Source organism: Aythya ferina (genome assembly GCF_964211825.1).
Source record: "Aythya ferina genome assembly, chromosome: 7".
NCBI lineage: Eukaryota > Metazoa > Chordata > Aves > Anseriformes > Anatidae > Aythya > Aythya ferina.
In genome coordinates, this window is record NC_140302.1 from 20,638,507 (window position 1) to 20,659,655 (window position 21,149).

The 21,149-nt window shown below is 39.2% G+C and overlaps 1 protein-coding gene across 5 annotated transcripts in view; it reads left to right on the top strand.

Moving 5' to 3' along the window:
- The window catches only part of PCGF5 (polycomb group ring finger 5), a 102,155-nt gene that overhangs the window by 50,293 nt on the left and 30,713 nt on the right, over positions 1-21,149 (top strand). For 3 of the 5 annotated variants that reach the window (XM_084525667.1, XM_084525669.1, XM_084525666.1), the window contains one exon: positions 13,896-14,205. In XM_084525667.1, coding sequence (XP_084381793.1) covers positions 14,094-14,205 — 112 coding nt within the window. In that variant the 5' untranslated portion in view covers positions 13,896-14,093. Of the gene's footprint in view, positions 1-13,374; positions 13,462-13,895; positions 14,206-21,149 lie in introns of those variants that run through there. The other 2 variants (XM_084525668.1, XM_084525665.1) reach the window with 2 other exon arrangements.

Sequence of the window (21,149 nt, forward strand, 5' to 3'; positions counted from 1 at the left end):
TAAATGGTATATTCATCTTGCTGAAGATCACCACAGTACTAATTACACCACGTGTCCTACGCCAGATCTTGGGGTTTATGTTGCTATATAATGTCAAATGTGAAATTGGTTAACAAACAACTTATAATGAAATGATAAACAAGAAGAAAGTCAAAGTATTTTTCTGGAAAGCAAAAGTGTAAATAAATTATGGTAGTCATTTTTAGGCTAAAAAAAATCTATAAACAGCTGTCTTATTCTCAAGACATGTTTTTCAAAAAAAGCTAACATTATCTGATGCAGGAATTCAAACACTGCATCTTCTGTTAATATTTAAAATGAAAGAGGTAATGATGAAACAGTGTTAAACATTTTACCGATTATTGTGAACCTGTGGCTGAATTATTTTGAACATATTTTAAGCAGTTTGTCCCACTGAAGTTACTCAAGACTTGAATTAATTAAAAAAAAATAAGGACTTAGGTTTGTCTTGGACACACATTTGTACTTAGGTCAGTAAGTGTTCTGTTTCATTCCTTTTTCTGTAGAAAATAAACTGTGTGTATAGTGTGCATTGCATGATAACTGGAAAAGTATTTTATGCTTAACTTTTTCAAAATAGATTGTTTATTTTCTTGTGCAGGAGTCTCTTAGATGTTTTGCCTAAATGGCTTATGTTTCCACCTACTCATGTCTAACATAATGTATTCCTTTCATAGAGAAATGAGATCTGAAGGATCATATTTGGCAGTTGTCTCTAGTGAAACTGAATTTTTTGCTGGAATCTCCTAAGAGTTTTGCAGGTTTACTAACAGTGCTGTTTTGGGAATAGAGCAAAAAGGTGCCTGTTATTTTTGTTGACGTGGAAGCTGTAGATGTAAGCAGTCTAGCATTCCTCATGTGAGCAGTTTCCATAACAGTCTTTGAATCTTGCATGAAAACCTTATTCTTGCCTCATCTCTGCTCATGCCGTTAGTGAAATGAATCACTGACTCCATCGTGAAGTAAAGAGTTCATGTGGATGCTTATAAAGTACTGAAATATTGAAGGCAGAGTAGGAGGTATTTACAATATGTAACCATCCCATGCTTGGAAGGTGCAAGGCAGGAACTAGAAAAAAGAATGGAAATGTGGTATTTATATGAATATTTTTCTGCATGTGCAGTGGTCATCACAACTTAGCCATACAGTCAAAATAATGTGACATTAAAATGCAGTCTTTGCGGCTTCAAGATTAAGAGGTTTAATAGAGCCGTAGACCAGAGGATCACTGCAGTTCTTAGTATTGTCCACATGCTTCCAGCACATTTTATATTAGATCATTTAATGTTGGAATTTTCTCACTTTGGAATTCTTATAGTAGTTAGAAGGAATGATGCTTTGTACGCCCAGAGTTATTAACGCACTGTGGACACTGGTGGTATCATTTACTTCACATCTTTCCTCATAATTGTTGAGAGATTGTGATACCTGTGCATGTGTGGCATAAGATCAGGCAACTCCAGTTTACAAGTATACTCCTAACCATACTGCAAAAAGTGCAATGATAAAGATGTTATCTTTAAACCTAGCTGCAGAGTATAATAAGTGTGTATGCTTGAATCTGTAATAGCATTCTTCTATTTGGCACCAAAAGTATTTTCAGTTAATTACAAATATAAAGTGAGACAGTATTTCTGCTTCAGCTATTGTTTATTTTAACTGCTGCTTTGGAAATGAGCCTAACTGTGCATTTTTATTTCCTTTTTAATAATGAATGTGTAGCTGTAAAGCAGTCTATCAGTACTTGATATGTATTACCCAACAACTTCTTCATCACAGCAGTGGTAAAAGTACATTTAATTACATCATAGAGACATAAGAATAACTTGTTTCAGGAAGTCATGAAGGCACTGTGTAGGATTAGGCTGTGTAAACAGCAATATTCACATTCATGAGATGTTTGTTAATAAGAAAAAGAAAGATGAGTTGATGGGTCTGATTCTTTGTCATCTTAAGTGGTCATTACTCTTGCTTAAAACAGAATGCAAAAATGCAATCAAAGCACAATGTTCTGTTTCATTTTCATTTTGCAAGTGTATAAAATTATATATATGAATGCACAAACTGGATAAGGTACTGGATAAGGTATGAAATTCCCAACTTTTTATCTTCAACTGTTTTACTTTGTAAAATATCACATACTTGTTTCCACATATTGAAAAAAAAAATTGAGACTTAGCTTTTAATTCCTTAGTGGTACTGTTCTAAAAGTAACTGCAGATATCTTGGTTATTTTCAGGATTTAGTAGTATCAATAGCAATATGAGGCGATGTGTAGGCTTAGTGTTCAATATGACTTTTATGCAAAATAAAATTTCTCACCTCAGAGATTACATGCATGGTTTAAATCCATGTCAAATGAATGTTCAGAAGAAGAATGGTGTTGTGATTAACACGTTGTATTGGAATTTGAGAGTTGGAAGTTTAATTCGTAGGCAGTCATATCTGACTGTGTGGCTGACACCAGAAATTTCTTAGGAAACCACATAGAAGTATTTTGCTCTTTGTGGAAAACAGGCTCAAGAAGGCATCCTTTTCTTCATACAGTCTAAATTGCAGGCTCCTTAGAACAAATGGACTCTCAAAGTGTAAGTTTCCACTGCATCTGAAGGAATACATTTGCTGAATGGATATATTGGTACCAAGCGTGATTGAGATGGGTTTGTTAAATTGCATTAAAAATAGTGTCAGTTATTACAGTGAATGGTGCCCGGCTTGTTCTGGATCCTCGTGTGAGTAGGTTGTGCTCATGGATGTTCCTTGTGTTCACTTCCATAGTTACTGGAGCTAGATAGATCAACAAGTAGATCTGTTTTTTCCTTCCCAACATTTGTTTTATTTTGATCAGCTTTTTTATCAGGACTATGTACTTTTACTGTTATGCAGTGTTCTAGGGAGCTTATGCTAATGGTAAATCTGTCTTTAAATTGTTTAGCATATACAGTGGGAGTTTAATAATTTAAAGTTTCTAGACACATCGTGGACCTCATCTACTTTTTTTTTCTTCCTCATCAGGTGGTCTGTAGCAGACATTCACCACCTACAAGTATTTGGGGAGTACAAAAAAAAAGTCTCTGCTCCACTTTAGCATAGAAAGTAGGCACTCAAAGAGGTCAGCAGAGCTGAGTTGTAATAAGCCTACTATTGGCAGCAGGGCTGTTCCTAGTTACTTGTTTTCTGATGTTACTTCTCAGGGAACAGCTGATACTTCCAAATGCTTTTAAGTGTCTCTGGCCCTGGATCGCATTTAGTAGCCTGTAATGAGTATGTGACTATTGCTGAAGTGATACCATTGGTACACTTGTTTACAAATACACTGATAGAGCATTCCTGCCGTTAACAAATGTACAGATTTCTTTACATTTGGAGTCTGGGATAAACTCTACTGTGCTTAGAATGATTGATTTCTGAGCTCATTGCCACATCCATTATTGGGTATTTTACTGTAAATTAATTATTTGGTACTTTTAGCCTCCACTGTGTTTTAACATAATTTTTATCTGCAAATTGTTTTAAGTGTTTGTCAAGATGAACAGGACACAGACAGCTACATTTTGTGTGCTGAATACTAATACCTTGGTTTTGCCCTTCATGATTGTCATCAAGGTATAGGTTCTTCTGAAGTAAAATTCTCCTGTGCAATCTGCAAATGTCAGTTTATTATTGAATATTTTCAGAATGAAGTGCCTGGTAAAATGATGTCCTGACAGCTCAGTGTAAGATATAATGAGAAGCATCTACACATAGATGTAGACATAGATATTCTGTTAATTAATTGTGGAAGTCAGGAATGCCTGCAGTTTTTATTTTAGTGGGGGTTAGGAGAATTTTGTATTCAGAAATTTGTTTTAACTAAATATTTTAAAATTCTACCCCCAAAATAAGTATTATTTTCAGAAGCTCAGAGGTGGAATAAGCTTCGGGGTCTGTGGTGGGTGCACAGAAATACATCTTTAAGCATAAATTGTTCTGCAGTCTCAAGGCCAGAGTAGCTCGCAGAATCACAGACAGCTTGGAGGGACCTCAGGAATATGTCTGGCCCTTCACCTCTGTTCAAAGCAGGGACAGCTGCACCTGGTTGCTCAGGGCCTTGTCAGGAGTGCTGTGACATTTTGAAAATCTCCAAGCGTGGAGACTCCACAGCCTCAGTGGGCAAACGATTCCAGTGTTTGTCCACCCTCACAGTTGGGGGGGGGGGGGGGGGGAGGGGAATTAAAAAAAAAAAAAAAAGGTACAAGAATTGGTTTAGGTTTAAGTGGGATCTTCCATGTTTCAGTTTGTGCCCACTGCCTCCTGTTCTGTCACTGGACAATACTGAGAAGTCTCGTGCTCCATCTTATTTACTTCTCTCCTCATTTATACACATCGATGGGATCCCTCCTGAGCAAGGCTAACCAATCTCAGTTCTCTCAGCCCCTCCTCATATGACAGGAGGGGCTCCAATCCCTTAATCATGTCACTGGCTCTTCAGGCACTTTGTAAGATGAAAGCCATAAACAGAGGGAGAAAACAATGTGGTGGAATAGCAGTTAACTTTCACTCCTTACTGTCAATATGTGTGTCCTGCCTGGTTATTGTTACCAAGTTTTGTGGCTTTGCAGAAGAAACATTTGTGAAAGAAGTAGATGGGACCTTCATCATTTTGTGGCTGTACAATATAAACTCCTTACAGTATTCTTGTAAGTGGTCACAAGTTTATTATTCTTCAGGCACTAAGTAGCATTTAAATTGGGTCCTGTTTCCATCAATGCCAGTGGTTTGAACAGTAGTGTCATTGATAGGTCATGTAGGGATGCTTATTCCAAAATTTAATAATGTTGCCCTTATTACCAAGTAAAAACTGTGTCTCCAAAGTTTCGGACAGGTGGTTCTAGTCTCAACAAACTATGGAGCTGCTGATCTCTTTCATTAAAATAAGTGACCATATGTAATTTATCTAGTGCAAAACAATACAATTTCAATTTATCTTCTTTATAATGCTCTTTGTCATTAAACTTCCCATTAATTGTACCCAAAATTGTAGACTTCAGAAATCTTACTGAGTCTCCTTGTACTAAAATTCCTATTTATTAGGAAGTGGTTTTGTTACTTCATCTTGAGGGTTTTCAACTGTTCTTGCCTTTATTTATTATTCACTGATATTAAAAATGGGGTGGAGATGAGGAGGAATTGTTTCTCTTGTACAAACGAGGAGACCAACAGATGCAATGAATAAATTTGTAGAACAGATTTAAAACATACTGGATAAAAGCGCAAATTGGCTGTCTCTGTTTGAAGGTACCACTTCTTGAAGTATTTTGTAACAATGATTTCTCTCACAATTTTGGTAAGTTGCTGCTTAGTAGAAGGCATACCCCAAGCATACATATTTTAGCTCCTGACTGATGGAGGGCTATGATGGCAGTAGCATTTCTGACAAGTTTAAAAGACACAAGGATAAAACGCAAGACAGCATTCCAGATTTCTCAGCAGGAAAATGTAAATCTCCTTAATATTATTCCTACTGAGCTGTGGCAACTAAGGTCTTGTATTTAAATGTGAATTATTAAATAGACAGCATGATGATGATAGGAGCAGGATATGTGTTATATGTATCAACAAGTTCGCATAAGCCTGCTACCTTGTCAAAAATTCATATTCCCATCTATGCATTTGTGATAAAGGCAAATCATTTTAAGAGTATTATGTGTTTTATTCATAAAAGCCCACCAAGGATATTAGATTAGGAAATGGAGTGAGATTTGCTTTGCAAATAGAAAGGTGAAAACTTCTAGCTTTAGGCCTACAGAAGCTAAACTTACCACAGCACTGAACAGTCGCATCTAAAAAACTGAGCAAATTATAAACAGGTTGTAGTAACTTAGAAGGGTCAGGTATTGTATGAAATCTTCAGCAAAGTTTATATGAAATATAAATATAGTTCACTTGCCATTTAAGTATAGATACTTCTGCAGTGAATGCAGTGAAGCTTTCTGCATGCACAATGCTAAATAACAGCTTTTTGAAGAGGAGATGAGGATCTCTCTTTCTAAATAGAAATCAACAATCTTAGTAGAATGATCTTAGTTTGAGCATTTGTCAGACTTCATCAGTGTGTCATTAGATATTCATGAACCAAAACAGACATTATTGTATTTTATTCAAACAAATGTATCTCTAGAAGGGCCTTGACTGTGCGAGTGTGCTTATAAGCACAGATTTTATTTTTTTTTTTTACTCAAAAGCATGTAATTTCCTGTAGTATTACCTGCATTTCTTACCGTAATTTTCTTCCTATAGAAGTAGTTCATGATCCTGCCTAGCTGATGAGATCAGACAAGTTAGTAATTGGAGAATGAACTCCTGCAGACAGTACAGCTTTTTGAAAGCAGCATTATGTATAGTCTTTGTATTCTGGGAGGGACTCAGTCTTGCTCTGTCCAGAGCCTAAAAAGAGAGTCCAAAACTGCCACAGCCTGCTCAGCCAAAAGCCACGTGGTCTCGTTAGCACCCCGCTGAGCCCAGACTTCTAAGCATCACAGAGAGGCAGCTTAAGATGCAGGGGTAGTAAATATAGGCTCCAGCTCCAGGTTGATTTTATGCTTAGTCTGATTAAATGCACATCAACCCAGAATATGCTGTTTACATGTAGGCAGAGTCTGAAGGCCATGATTTTGTAATCATAAAACAAAGTAATAAAAAAAAAAATGCATATCTCAGAATTGTTTTATAATTTTTTTTCAAAAACTCAGGTGATGATAATGTCAAACACTGCTTATGCAAACTTTTATGATTTATTGCAGTCGTGGGAATAAAGTTGGGAAACTAGCACTGTTAACTTCCTAAGCTAATATGACTTCAGAACTGGCATATGGTGCCAAGTTAGGGGCTGAGGAGCAATTGTTCACTTGAGAATAGCTTCTGGCTAGAATCCTGAGCTTGTCTTACCCTAAAACTGGTACATTATTCAAATTAGGATTCAATTAAAAGTATCGGTTTTGCTTAATCTTTTGCCATCAGAATATTGGATACAAATTATTAATATTTCAAGATAATGCTTTCAGTAAAATGTTATCTGGAGTGATTCTCATTTATTAATGCTAACTTTTACAAATATCCAAAACAAATGAAGTTTCTATTTTTGCTTAAGCTTAGGGAAATGCACAGATAATGCCTTTAGCTAACTCAGTAGGCCAACTTCAGGTATGACTGTAGCCATATGATCGGATGGACTGGATCACATGGAAAATGCTGCTGCACAGAGTTTGGCTCAATATGTAAGCTAAACTGCTGTTAAAAAATGCCATATGAGGATGTGAAGCTAAGATGCAAGTATCTTGGTTGGCTCCCTATTTTCTCATAATTTATCCAGAAAAAGCACTCTCTACTTTAGGAAATTAAAAATGAAATTCACAAGTATCTATATTAGGTTTCCTCAAGTTAAGACTACTGTTTTAATTGGCAAACAAAATAATGATACCCATGAACAAGTGACTCTTCCCATGTACTGCAAATGAAATGGAGTTCATCCAACATTGTGTTATTAAGTTAAAGGTTTTATTCTTGAGAGGCCTAGAAATACAACTCCTGTTGAAAATCAATTGAAGTAGGGTACTTAACTTACTTAACAAACCCTAGGACATTTTAAATATCATTAATTTGTCTTGTGAAAGATAAGGAAATTTTGTTGCTACTTCTCTATTTGCTTTTGAGCCTCTTTTCTAGTTCTGCCATAACTGGCATGAGTGGCTTTCTTGAGGGTTGGTTTTGCTGAGCTTATTGGAGTTTTAAATTTGTTTTGACTTAAGATCTAGTAGCAAGTCTTGTTTTTAATTTGCAGTGCAAGTTGATTGCATAATTGTGAAGCTGTTTGACATGTGTGATACAATTTGATTTGCATTCCTGCCAGCTTTCAACTGTAAGAAACAAAATCTGTTAGCAACAATTTTAGCAGGAGCCATTGGAGGGTTCTTACAGTTTGTTTTCCATCTCCCAGAGACTGAAAGATGACACTCTTTTAAAGCTATTTGAACACTGCATGTTGTTGTTTAGTTGAGCTGTGTGATATGTTGATGTGAGTGGCTTTGATATTTTCAGGGAAAAAATACTGAAAACTATATAGTATATGTATAGATAGTAAACATGCAGTATAGCATGGGAGAATGCTGATGGAAACAAGGATTAAAAAAAGTTACTGAAATATAGAAAATAGACATCAGGAAGTCCTGTGGAAAAGCATAGATTTTGCTGAGAACTGATTAGAAGACTTGGAACATACAGTTACACTGATAGAGAGCTGCTTTGTCCCTGGAAGGATACGTGTAGGGAGTTGACAAAGAATTCTCCACATGACCAGATCCTGGAAATCTGTGGAGGAGGCACAGTCTTGCTGGTGCAGACAGCAGCTATATTCAGGTTGGCCTATGCATGTTGCAGTGCTTGAGATTTTCTGATAGCATGTCTCTGATTGCCACTGATCTGTTTATTCATTTATTTATTTGCCCATTGTACAGTAACAGGGGGGCTTGAGATAGCATTAATTCCTGAGTAGATTTTCTTGGGGAAGTCACAGAATAAGCAGTTGATAGTGTTGCAGAGAGCAGAGTAAAAAGAAACTGAACTGGCTGAAGCATATAATCGGATAGCAATACAGGTAAAGTAGTTAAAAGTATCTGAGATTATACAATAGCAGCAATGGCAACACAGACTGATGGCCATGAGTTCAAAGAAAGACTGACAAACTATGCAGCAGAAGTGAAATAAGTGGCCAATAGCAGAGACCAAAAAAATGACACAAGACCTTTGTGGTACATGGAGAGCAGCTGAATTAAAACTGGGTCATTTCAAATTATGTGTTGTCTTTAAGCCATTACCGAAGTGTGTGACCTTTACTTGTCCCAGGTATTTACACAGAATTGCTATGAATTTATGTGAAACATGGGACTATAAAGCACTGCTTTGGTCATTCTCTGTGGTTCCCCATAATCACAGGCAACTGTGAAATAATGCCTACTTCGCCTCAGTCTACAGAGCCACAAGCCACAAAACATTTTTTCAATACCCTGAAAGAAACTGAAGGTGATGTAGAAGAGACCAAAACCAAGTGAAACTACAGTGTCCCATAAGGAAAAAATAGGAGAGGTTAAAGATACTGCCAGTGTTTTAGTTCCCAACAGTTCCTAACCCCATCTCAGACCCCTGTTCTGAAACTGAGCACACAAGCAAGTGGATGCAGAGAAACCTCTTGGTTGCACACCTCGTGTCCGTCCTGCTGTTGCATCACTCCCTGTGAGCAATCTCTGATGGTTCAAAGACAAACTCACCTCTCCACCTTGTCACCAAAAGTCAATTAAATATGAAGAGAAGAAAAAACACTGTTGTGGCACAATGCAAGGCTGTATACCATAATGATGAACTGCCTTTGAAGCCAAAATAATGTCAATATATTAGTTCTATTATTCATACCTGAGCAAATATGTGTTAATTCCAAGTAAGCTCTCAGCAGGTCAAGGGAGGTGATCCTTCTTCTCTGTTCAGCATCTGTAAGGCCACAGCTGGAGTGCTGTGTGTCCAGTTCTGGGCTCTATGTTACAAAAAAGATAAGGAGTGAGTCCAGGACAGGGCCACAAAGATGACTGAGTGGTTGGAGCATCTTTCATGTGAGGAGAGGCTGGTGGCACTGGGACTGCACCACTTGGAGAAGAGAAGGCTCTGCAAAATCTTAACAATGTTTGTAAATACTTGATGGGAGGGAATGAAGATGAGGGAGTCAAAGTGTGCTTAGGTGAGTACACTGACAGGGTAAGAGGTAATGGGCACAAATTAAAACACACAAAATTCCATCTGAAATCAAGAAAGCGTTTTTTAACTGTGATTGTAGTCAGTTGCTGGAATTAATTGCCCAGAGGTTGTGGAGTCTCCATCTGTGGAGATGTCCAGAACCTGACCAGACACAACCCTGGACAACCATCTCTAGGTGACCCAGCTTAAGCAGAGCTGATCTCAAGAGGCCCCTTCCAACAGGAGCACTTGAGTCATAAAATGGTGTTTCCATCAAAAGGGTAGAGACTCAATATTCAGTGAAAGTGAATGATATGGCTTCCCTCTAGATGTCATTCAGATTGTTCTACAATGTCTATTAAGAAAATAAGGGATTTTTTTTTTTCATTATTTTCCAGACCAGATGTGTCCCAGTAATTCTTAGGTAACACTAAGGATAACTGTAGGGTGATTGGACACTTGCCTAGAAACAGACTCCAGTGGGGCTCTATATGGATGAAAGGTTGTGCTCTTATGGATTTACTTGCAGAATTAGAAATAGTCACCCATTTTAAGTGGTACTCAGAGCTTGGCTCTATCAACCTATGTTTATTTTCTCTCTGGAGTTTACTTGAGACAATATTACATCAAAAATGTCAGAGTTGCATTAATGAGTAAAAAGAATGAAATATGTGGAGTTCACAAGTTCTTATGTGTGCTGGCTTCTCCTTTAAAGAGATACATTTTATTTGTACGAATGTAAAGAATTACTTTTTTATATTGGATAATTTAGCGGTTCTTCAGGGTTCAACAAACCACTCCTCTACTTTGATAATGCTTAGAAAGAAACCTTTATTTTTTGTTAGACTAGCTCATGTATGTAAAGAAGGACTTAATGGATTCAAAAAAAAAAAAAAAAGTAATTATTGTGTTAGAGGACATGGTACAAGTCAGTCAATAGTAAAGTCAGAGGTTTAAGAAACACAGGGAAATGAGAGCAGCTGTATTTTCATCACTGTCTTGAGGGCTATAATCACCCACTCTGTAGCACCACATTTACTGTAGCTAATACATGATATATATTTACTAGAACTAGCTATGTTTATTTTTCTGATTTTCTCTCTTAATGTGATGAAAATGACCACTTTGTTTGATTCAAACACTGTACCTCTGTTACCCTCTAACTGCAGTAAGTAGATCAGAATGCTCACATCATTTACATGGCCCTGTGTTTTTAAATATACGTATTGTATGCAGTGTTAGGAGTTAACTCCTTTTGAAATGACAATGAATTCACAAGCATATATTAATATAACTTCCTACCTCCTGATATAAAGTAGGAATAAGTATTTAAGGATCTTTGTTATGCTGCTTTCATCAGATAATGAAATAAGAGCTTTTGCAATGCTTCTCACTTGTGCTTTATGTTGTGGTCTTGAAAGGTGCTGAGTGCCTCAGCTCTTTTGGTTTTCAGAGTTAAAAGTATTCAACAGCTCATAAATACAGCTTGGTGGCAGCAGGACCGAGCTCCTAAATTTTAGGGAGATGAAGCAAGAATGTGTCATATGGCCTTCACCTGGCATGTGGCAGGTACCCCTTAACAGAGAGGTATCAGTATGGCTTGTGGGAATCCCTACCCAGTGTATGTTTCGAAGTATCATGACTGCTGTGCAATTATTACTTTATGGGCTACACATAATAATAATGATGTAAAACTGTTTTTAACGTGCTTGAATAGAAAATTGTGTCCATTATTGTGTAAACACAAGCCTAGCTGATATATTTGTTTAGAAAATTTTTGCTTGTTTGTTTGTTTTCTAGTGAGGAGATTTGATAAACCATGTTTTGAAATTTCAAACTTAGAATCCAGTTTATTTTTAAAAAAAGTCTTACTGGCCACAGCCATGTTGAAACAGCCAGGAGAGCATCAGCAGATGTTTGTTTTAAATGTGTGGAAGATTAGTAAGGCACTGTTGTGCTCAGTCCGCTCCCCAAGCTTGGCCACTCCCACTCTCATTCAGAAATTGTCAACTTCTGTGAAACTGACAAAACATGGCTACTGACTAACCTACTCAGTTTCGCTAAGTAAAATATTTATATGAAAAAGAATTTGTATTCTCTCTCCTAGTAACACACTTCATAAGCTTTGTTTTCAAATGAGTAATGTCAATTTAGAAACAATCTTGCTAACTTTCAAGACAGTGCTTCCTCCAAGTTCCTCTTTCAAGTATGGGTACCCTCGGTGTCTTAGTTCCATTTCAGTGTTCTTTAAAAAAACATTAACATCATAGTTTGTGAAGATGACAGATTTTTAAAACTAAGAATTCCAAAGTTAGTAAGAAAAATAGCTTATTTTTTTTCCATGTGCCTAAGAAAAGGCAATTTAAAATATTAGTATTTTTCAGTTTTTGCATTTTTTTACTTAAATTGAAAATATTTTTTTCCGTTTTCCCTGCATTTACCATCATATAAATATACTCAGTGTTGAATATTTTTCCTTTTAGAGTTAAGTACTCTCTAACCTTTGACTGGGCAGAGTGATTTAGGGTATAATAATGCAAAGTGGTTCACAATAGATGGGCAAACCCATCAAAATACAACATTTTCTTAAGCTACAGATGTTTCTGCAAGTTATTTTTAGCTTTTAAGCTCCTGTTCATGTGGTGGAGAAATAATGTCATACGAGATGAGAATTTTATCCGGAAAAATTATGCACGTTGTGTCAATTTACTGTCCGTCAGATTTACCGTGCATTCGCCATTGCACTGTAACTGTGACGCTAATAGATCTGCGCACCTGGCTGAGCCTGGCAGCTGAGCTGGTGTGGATGAAGATCTGTGAGGGCTTCGGAGGCAGGAAGGGTGGCCGGGGCGGGCTGAAGGTACCTGTGGCGCATGGCCGAGGATGAAGGACGGACAGGACGGGAGGGCCGCTGCCAGCTGAGGGTTTCAGACGAGGACAGAGAAGCCAAGACCCAGCACGGTCTCAGGCAACGTGAGGCTCCTGCAGCCAGCACGAGAATTGCCTCATTGCATTTTTGTTATCATTGCTGAAACAAGTGTAACAAATTGCTAGAAATACTGCAGTTGAAAAATACCACGGGGCCCCTTAGCGTTATGAATAATCTCCCGGTATTACGGGGTTTCTGCGGGCGGAGGGGCAGGCGGCGGGTGGGTTTGACGCCGGCGGCAGCTCTCACGTGCGCCGAGCGCTGCTCCGGCCGCTCCGTCGCGGGGAAGCACATGGAGCGGTGTTTACAGCCTGCGGGCCTCACCCCTTCGCTGCTGCCCCTCCGGAGCCCGCGGGGGCCGGGCAGGGCGCTGCCTTTCGGCTTCACCTTGCCGCGACCATCAGCAGCCCAGAAGCGGGGCAGGGGGGAGCCGCCGGGGCGCGGGCTGCTTCGCGCTGCTCCTGCGCTTACCTGCGGCCGCCCTGCCCCTGCCCCTGCCCCTGCCCCTGGGCTCGGCAGCCGGGGGCTGCCGGCGGCTCCCGGCCCCGCAGCGGCGCTGCGGGGCTCGGCCGGGGAGCAGCGCCTGCGCGCCCGTCCCGCCCGCCCGCCCTGGGACCGGCCGCGGCAGCCTGGCGGGGAGGGAGGGAAGGAGGGCGGGAGGGAAGGAGGAGGGCTCGGCGGGGGCGGGAGCCGCACGCCGTTTCCCTTTCTCTTTCGCTCGGCGGCCGCCCGAGGCCGCGGGGCTCCGCCAGGTACGGCGGGGGTCGGGGAGGCGGCGGGGGAGCGCCGCAGGTGCGCCGGGACGGGACGGGACGGGGCGAGACGGAGCGGGGAGAGCGGGGGCTCGGGGCGGCGGCCGCTCCGCTGCCCCCGGGGGAGGGCCGGGCCGCGGCGCTGCGCCGGGGCGGAGGGGAGCGGAGGGCAGGAGGGGACAGGGGGCAGGGCCCGGACCCTCCCCGCGGGGCCTGTGGGGCAGCGGCGGTGCGAGGGCGGCGGGCCGGCGGCGTGCACCTGTCAGCGCGGCCCGGCCCGGGCGGTCGCGGGCTCGGAGCTCGGCCGGGCCGTTACGTAAACGACGACCCGGGCGGCCCCGCCGAGCCGATGGCGACGCCCGGCCGGCGGGGAGGCGCGGCGGGCGGCGCGGTGCTCGGCTCACGCGGCTTCTCCCTCCCCACGTGTGCCACAGGTATGGGAGCGGCCGGCCTGACGCAGGAGCCCGAGGCATGAGCCATGGCCCCCTGAGAGCGCCCGAGCCGCGAGCAAATGCCCGGAGCAGCCCCGCCGCACGGAGCAGCGCCGCAGCTCTGCTGAACCGCGGGCGTCGACGCCTCCCGGATTTGCTCCGCTGGCCCAGAGCGCTCCGCCAGCCTTCCCTGCCCCACGAATGGCTACTCAGAGGAAGCACTTGGTGAAAGATTTCAATCCCCATATCACCTGTTATATCTGTAAAGGCTATCTCATCAAGCCAACTACGGTAACGGAGTGCCTCCATACCTGTAAGTACTTTGCAGAACATCCTTCTTTCATCGGTGATGCTTCCTTGAAGTTTGATTTGATGCTTGATTTGATCTCTGTGTGGTTTCTGGTGGGTTGTCCTAGATGCTGCTCTGCCCTTTGGGTCATCTCGAGGCCATACCAGCTCCCCTTAACGAACTGCAGAGTGAAGATGCCCCTTTCCTTTCTCCCAAGGTAGTGGTGATTGTGCTGGATCCAGCACCAAGATCACTGTGGCCTGGCCGATCAGATGCAAGATCATTAGTTTGGGCGTGGTATTTTGATAATGTAGCTAGTCTGCCTTTGAAACTTATGCTGCTGTATTTGTTGGCAGCAAGTGCTGTGCATACACCAGTTTGGTCAGTACTAGCTAATATTTCTAAGGCATTCCATGGCACACTAAGTAGAAATACTTGAAAGTTGACAACATATTTAGAGAGTAGATCTCTTTGAAATTGACCCAGAAGAAATTGTTCAGGTTGTCTTCTGCTCCTAATGCTTCTAAAATATTTGTATGAATGATACTAAACATATGAATGCTTGTATCAGACTCAGTGGGCTCACTTTCATAAGTGGAGTTACTTAGTTGCATGAGTTTCTTAGATTTATTCCCAAATATAAAACAGTTCACTTGGACCTTCTTGAGAATTTGGCATATTTCCAAAGAAAAAAATTGAACTGTCCTAGAAAAGAGTAAGGGGAACTATGTGTTTTTTAGTAGACTTCCCATTTTTAAACCTATAGTAACTACCAGTTAAAGCCTTGTTTTAGAATTTCCTGTTGTTTTTGTACAGTATTGTTCTTGTAGTTGTTATTGTAGTTGTTATTTTTTACATTATAGTACTAAGTATATCAATCCGTTTGTGTTATGGTCATTACTATATCAAGTACATAAAGAATTAAAACCTATCGTTCCTATAGGCTGTTCATAGTAGTGAGGCCATATTGTTTCTTGTTATATTATTATTAGCTTTTGAGGAAAAATAATTTTGAAATTATTTTTTTTTAAAGTCTAATATCTACTAAGGCTTATAAACTGTTTTGTGGTATTATTCTTCTGAGTTATTTGGTGAAGGAATTTAACTGCAGGACAAACAAAGTTAAGCAAAACACCCATATAATATCTTGAAATAAAATGGGGAGAAGTATATTAGCTATTATTGTATTATCTTTCCCTTTAAAGAAGGTGGAATAGTTTCAGCATTAGTTAATCTTTTTATAGTTGAAGTTTAATGAACAGTAGTAACTTTTGAAAGATTAGGGTGAGGCAAAAAAGTTGCATCAGAAATCAACTCAGACTTTAAAAATAAAACAAAACTTGTTTTTGTTATGGAATCTTTCTGTTTATATATATTTTTTGTTTATTTACTTCTACTCCCGTTGCAAAACTATAATGGCAGGAGGAGCATTTTTTCTCAACAGCATCTATTTCTTTTGTTCACTTGTGGATTTTGAGCTCTTCCCTGAGTCAGTTCTCTTGCTGCCTAGTCCCCAGCTCTGTAGCCAAATTAGTGCAAGTGAAGCTTGCTGAGCTTCCATGTAGCTGCACAGGTCTCCTTGCACAAAAGCTGCCATGTGTTGGGGTTGTTAACTAGAAATGCAAGAAAGAAGATGGTGTTTCTTTAAAGCAGCTTACTTGCCAAAATATGAAGTTTACAATGATGAAAAGGAAAAACAAGAAATTTGTTGATACGGAAGCCTTATGTCTGTAGAGAAAAAGGTGATATGTGTGTTGCAGAGTTCAAGATACTCTGGCAATCTTTTTTTACAGTTTGGCTTTGCAAAAATATACATACACATATATATATTGAAGTGTAGTCATTATTCTTCAGTTATATCCAAAAAGTTATCACATATTAATAACAATTTTAACTGTCCTTTGGTGCTTTGTCTTGTACTGCTGATTGCTGTGATTCAAAACAGCAGTGCATGAGTGATGAAAATCCGCAGATATTAACAGTTTAAGAAGGAGGATAAACTCTTTGGATACTGGGAATACAATGTATTAGTCTGGACAAGATGGCAAGCCTGTATCGACATAGATGTTCTCTGGTGATCTTAGTAACTAATGTGATGAATAGTAACCAAATCAGTTAGTGGTTAATTCACATCTGGGTTCACTGATCACATGTTAAGTGGTGAATTTCTGCTCTTAGAAGTCAGTGCCTTTTTAATAAACAATGTTTCTGATGATTTTTTTGTGAATGCTAGGCAGACAACTGAACTCCACTATTTACTGGGAAGATTAAATGTGACGTAGGCATCAGTAGTATAATTTTTTCCTGTTTCTTGGAAAAGAAACACTTGAAGTACTGTAAGAATAATGCATTATTCTACAAATTCACTGCTTCATTTCTTTTTTGCTACTTTCACCAGATGATTTTGCCATATGTACTGAGACTTTTTTCTAGCCTGTTACATAATTGTCAAGGATTTTAAAGAGCTACTGGTTGAAGCAGGCTAGATGTGAGCTAGTGAGTATGTCCCATTATCTGTCTCCTGAGTCACTTCATTGTTTAGCACAGTGTGCACTTACAAAGATTAGAAAATAAACTTTCCTCAGGAACATTCTTTATTGCCCTAAAATATGTCAGACTGTTTATACAACTATAGAGATGCTGGTTGGAAGAGACATCCAGAGGTTGTGTAGGCCAACCTCATGTGTGAGACAGTTCAGTTGCCAGCACTATACTGGGTCAAGCTATGGCTCTGAATAGTTGAGTTGTGAAAATTGGAGAGCTCTTCCAGTGCTGCACTGAATGTCCTACCAAGCAACAACTTGTAACCATTGACTGTTATACCATTTGCCACTGCTAGGCAGAGATGGTGTCTATGCCATTCACATAGTATAGGCTTATTTAGATCACCTATTAGCTTTGACCATGATTTGCTTTTGGTAAACCTGTGTTGACTATTCTTGATTGCCTTTTCCTCCCTTGTATGGTTGGAAATTGATTCAAGGGACACGACATGTTCTGCCATCTTTCTGGGGAGTTAGAGGGGGCTATTTAGCTAGTTTCCCCAGTCATCCTTCTCATCTTTCTTAAAGGCGGGCAGAACACACTACCATTTTTCAGTCAGTCAGGTACCTTCCATAACCGCCATGATTACAGTGATAAGCTTTCAGCTTAGTGAATCCTACTTCGCTTGTATTTTTGAATATGTCCAGTTTTTGTATGTAGGCCTTAACGTGCTGCTCCCTGGCTGCTGGTCATACCTCTCCTTCCCAAATTATGCTGGTATGCATGAAGATCTGAGTTCAGACTTTGACTATGAAGACCAAGGCAAAAAAGACACTGAGGAACTCAAAACCTTTCAAATCTATTCCTGAGTTGTGTCCCTCATTCCTTAACTGACACGCATTTTCTCTGAACTTCATACAGCTACTAGCCTACTTGTAGAAACCCCTCAAGTCCCTCATTAGTTTTAGTTCTGGCTGGGTTTTGGCCTTCTTAATTTTCTAAGTACCCACACAATGATTTTATATCCTTTTGTTTCCCGTTGTTGTTTCCACTTCACATATGTTTTCTTTTTGTGTACTAATTATGAAGTTTGTGTACCAAGCAGCTCTTGCGCACTAGGCAGTTCTGACAATAATTCCCTGTACAATGGGGTGGTTAGCTCTTGATGTCTGAATAAATTTTATTTAAAAAACAGCCAGCCCTCCTGGGTGCCTCTCTTTGTAATGACTGCCTCCTTGGGAATTCTGACTAGCAGTGGCTTAAAGACGCTGAAGTTCTGAAACATCTCCTGAAGTTAAGAATCTTAACTCTGTTTTTCAATTTTATAGCCTTCCTCAAAATCCTGAATTCAGTCATCTTGTTGTCAGCATGAGGCAAACTGCCACCTGTTGCTGTATTCATCATCAGTTTTTCACTATTCATGAAGAGCAGATGAAGTGTTGCATTACTTTTCTACCTGGCTCCTCTAGCAGCTAGAGGAGAAAGTGTCAACCAGTGCAGTCTAGAACCTTTAGAAATACCCTCCCTTCAGGAAAGCAACCAGAGATAAAATTTTCAGTATAAAATCAGTAATCTTGCAACTTGAGTGTTTTTCAGATCTTGCTATATGCTCCAGCTGTGCATATCCTGTTCTTCTCCTTTACTCCCTGCCTGAAGGAGTGATTAATTTGGGGAGAGGAGGTCATTAGAAGAATTCAAAGGATGAGTTCTGACAAAAAAAATTATCCCACAACTAACTAATTAAACTTTCTCTTTTAGAATATTTTGAAGAAAAATGCAGTTTGAAATTTTATTTTGGTACTTTGGCAATTGGCATTTTAAAAATATCCTCTTCTTATCGAACAATATGTATCTAGAGATGCACAAGATATGTACTTTCTTGTTTGTGTAAGATGGCATACAGCACAGTCCTGATACTTGTATCTGTAAATTTTAGCTAAGTACAAGGATCTAAAAGAATGCGTGAACCAGATATTGCTGTATTGGAAAAAGCAGCATTGTGTAGTATGCTATGGTTGCCAGCCAATTAGCATATGTCACACAAACACTTTTATCAATTGTAGTAAATCATCTTACGTGAGTTTAACTTTTATTATGGCTCATCTGATGTGTCATAGTACAACCAGGAAATACGTGTCCTCATTTCACTGGTATGTGCAGCACATACCTCAAGATTCTACAAACTGTACACCTTTTGTTAATCTGTACCAGAAGTATTAAAGATATTTTTTTTTTCCTGAAGTGGTAAATTAAATATATATGTCATTTAATTTTGTTTAAGGATTGCCTTTTTTCCCTACCCTTTTCACCCAACGCTTAGACTTCATTGCGTTCTCTGAAACTTCAAAGTGACAGGCTTTGAAAAATGTTCAGTGTATCATATTGAGAAGAGAAAGATTATACCTATCATATCTAAAAATACTGGTTGATTATCTTCCTCCTACTAAGAGTATCACATATCAGTTCATTATTCTTGAGTACTAGAATTTATGTGTATTTTTGACTACATTGCTATCAGTAAATCACATTTAGCTTTTGTCAGGCAAGTCAGCATAGCAGCATAACTTTAAGTGAGGGAAAAAACAAAAGTTGTTTTTGATTGCTACAGTATTGATTTACAAATTCAAGTTTTTTCCTCATATAAGATGACCTCATGTTTTGTGTTGGCTGTACAAATACTTGGTCCAGATCTTTATCTTAGTTGGCATAGGGAATACATCCATACAGGGCTGGCTTATGATTCATAATTCTTTATCATGTTTTGTCTGTATGTATTCTGCTCCAAGATCTACTTACACTGAAGATTGAGTTCTTCATTAATCATTAGTATCTTTCTTGAACCACCATGGCTTTTAAGGCTGCCAACTTCTCTGAAAAAAAGGTATAAAGAGAGCACATAAATATATTCAGACTGAGGAATTCAGTTCTTTTCCATAGATTAGTTTGTCTTATAAATAGCTCTTTAAGTTATGTCAGTTTGGATTTTAGTGGGCTTTATTGGTTAGCAGTGTTCAGTATTTGGGAGGTTTAGGTAGTCAATCACCTTACTTTAAGTAAACGTATTAGTTATCTATCATCCTGTGGCATAGAGTTCTTCAGAACAATAATGATTTCAAATTCCTTCTGGGTGTAAATGGAAGTCATGGTTCATACAAGTTCTGTTAGTTTGGAAAACAAACGCAAAGCCATGTGTAAAATATCTTTGCAAGTCAGATCAATGTGTCCTTTTCAAAGGATCACTGTCATCTCATCATAGACTTCAAGAACGTCTCTATCATGAATGGAGCCAAGATCCCAAGAGCAAGCAGAGGGAATTAAATTCTCCTCAAAGAATTTCAGACACACCTTTCTTGAAACACAGGGAAATGTTTTCTGAAGGAGGCTAGCACTAACTGATTACAGGAAAAAAATAAAAAAAAAAAAAAGAAAGAAAAAGAAAAACAAACAAACATACAAACAAAAAACCACTATTGTATTGATACCAAGCCAATGGTAATCATTTTGAAAAACTTTTTGTGATATACTTTTTAGAGTTTCTATTTCAATAGATTTTCCGAATAAGGTAGACTTAGGGCCTATCGGTTCCAATATCAATATTGACCAATGCCAACTATGTTTGTAACATTTCTTCCAAATTTATTGTTCTTTATCAGTTACTGAAAATTGGCATCAGGTAAGAAAAACTGAAAACATAGAGACACTGCTGATCCTACCAAAAAGGAGGCTTACAAAATAAATAATAAATTAAAGACCAACCACTTTATTATAAGAGTTAACACAAGAGGAATTCCATTTCACTTGCTGTTCTTTACTGAAACGGATTTATCCCTAAGCTCAGTTTTGTGAAGGCAAGTCAGATAAGGTCTACGATAAACCAAACTCTTATGTTACTTACCACAGCAACTTTCAGCTGAATTTCCATATGGCCATTATTTGTGACTATGTTAGACTTAATGATTTAGTCATCATACTAGCTTCTCAGCTTTTTTTCCCCCCACATATTTTTAAATTGAGAATCTCCAATTAATGGCATTTCCAAGATAACAAGCAATTCTTAGCCTTGTAGTTCTCATCAGTGTTGTCATCATGTGCCAGTAATCGGTACAGTTTCTCCTGACAAAGGTAGAGTATCATCTCCATCTTCAGCATGGTGTAGATACCAAGATTATGAGATACCAGATGCTGCGCTTCAAGAGCTTGGTTGACAGCAGCATGTTTCACAGATTCCTGTGAAGCTTGGGCAAAATATGGTTATTTAGATTCTCACTCAAGTTGTCTACAAAGTGCTTGTTGTACAACTTTTGTTTCAGACTTATGCTATCTTTTGATTTCAGGCTTAATAAATTATTTTTATACATTTGATTTATATTACCTAGTCCTAATATCTCTACACTTAATTGCTTTGGTGTTCTTTACCTCAATTACACAGAATAGTTGTGCCCACAAAAATGTCCTGATTTTTTTTTTTTGTTATGAAGTAGGAA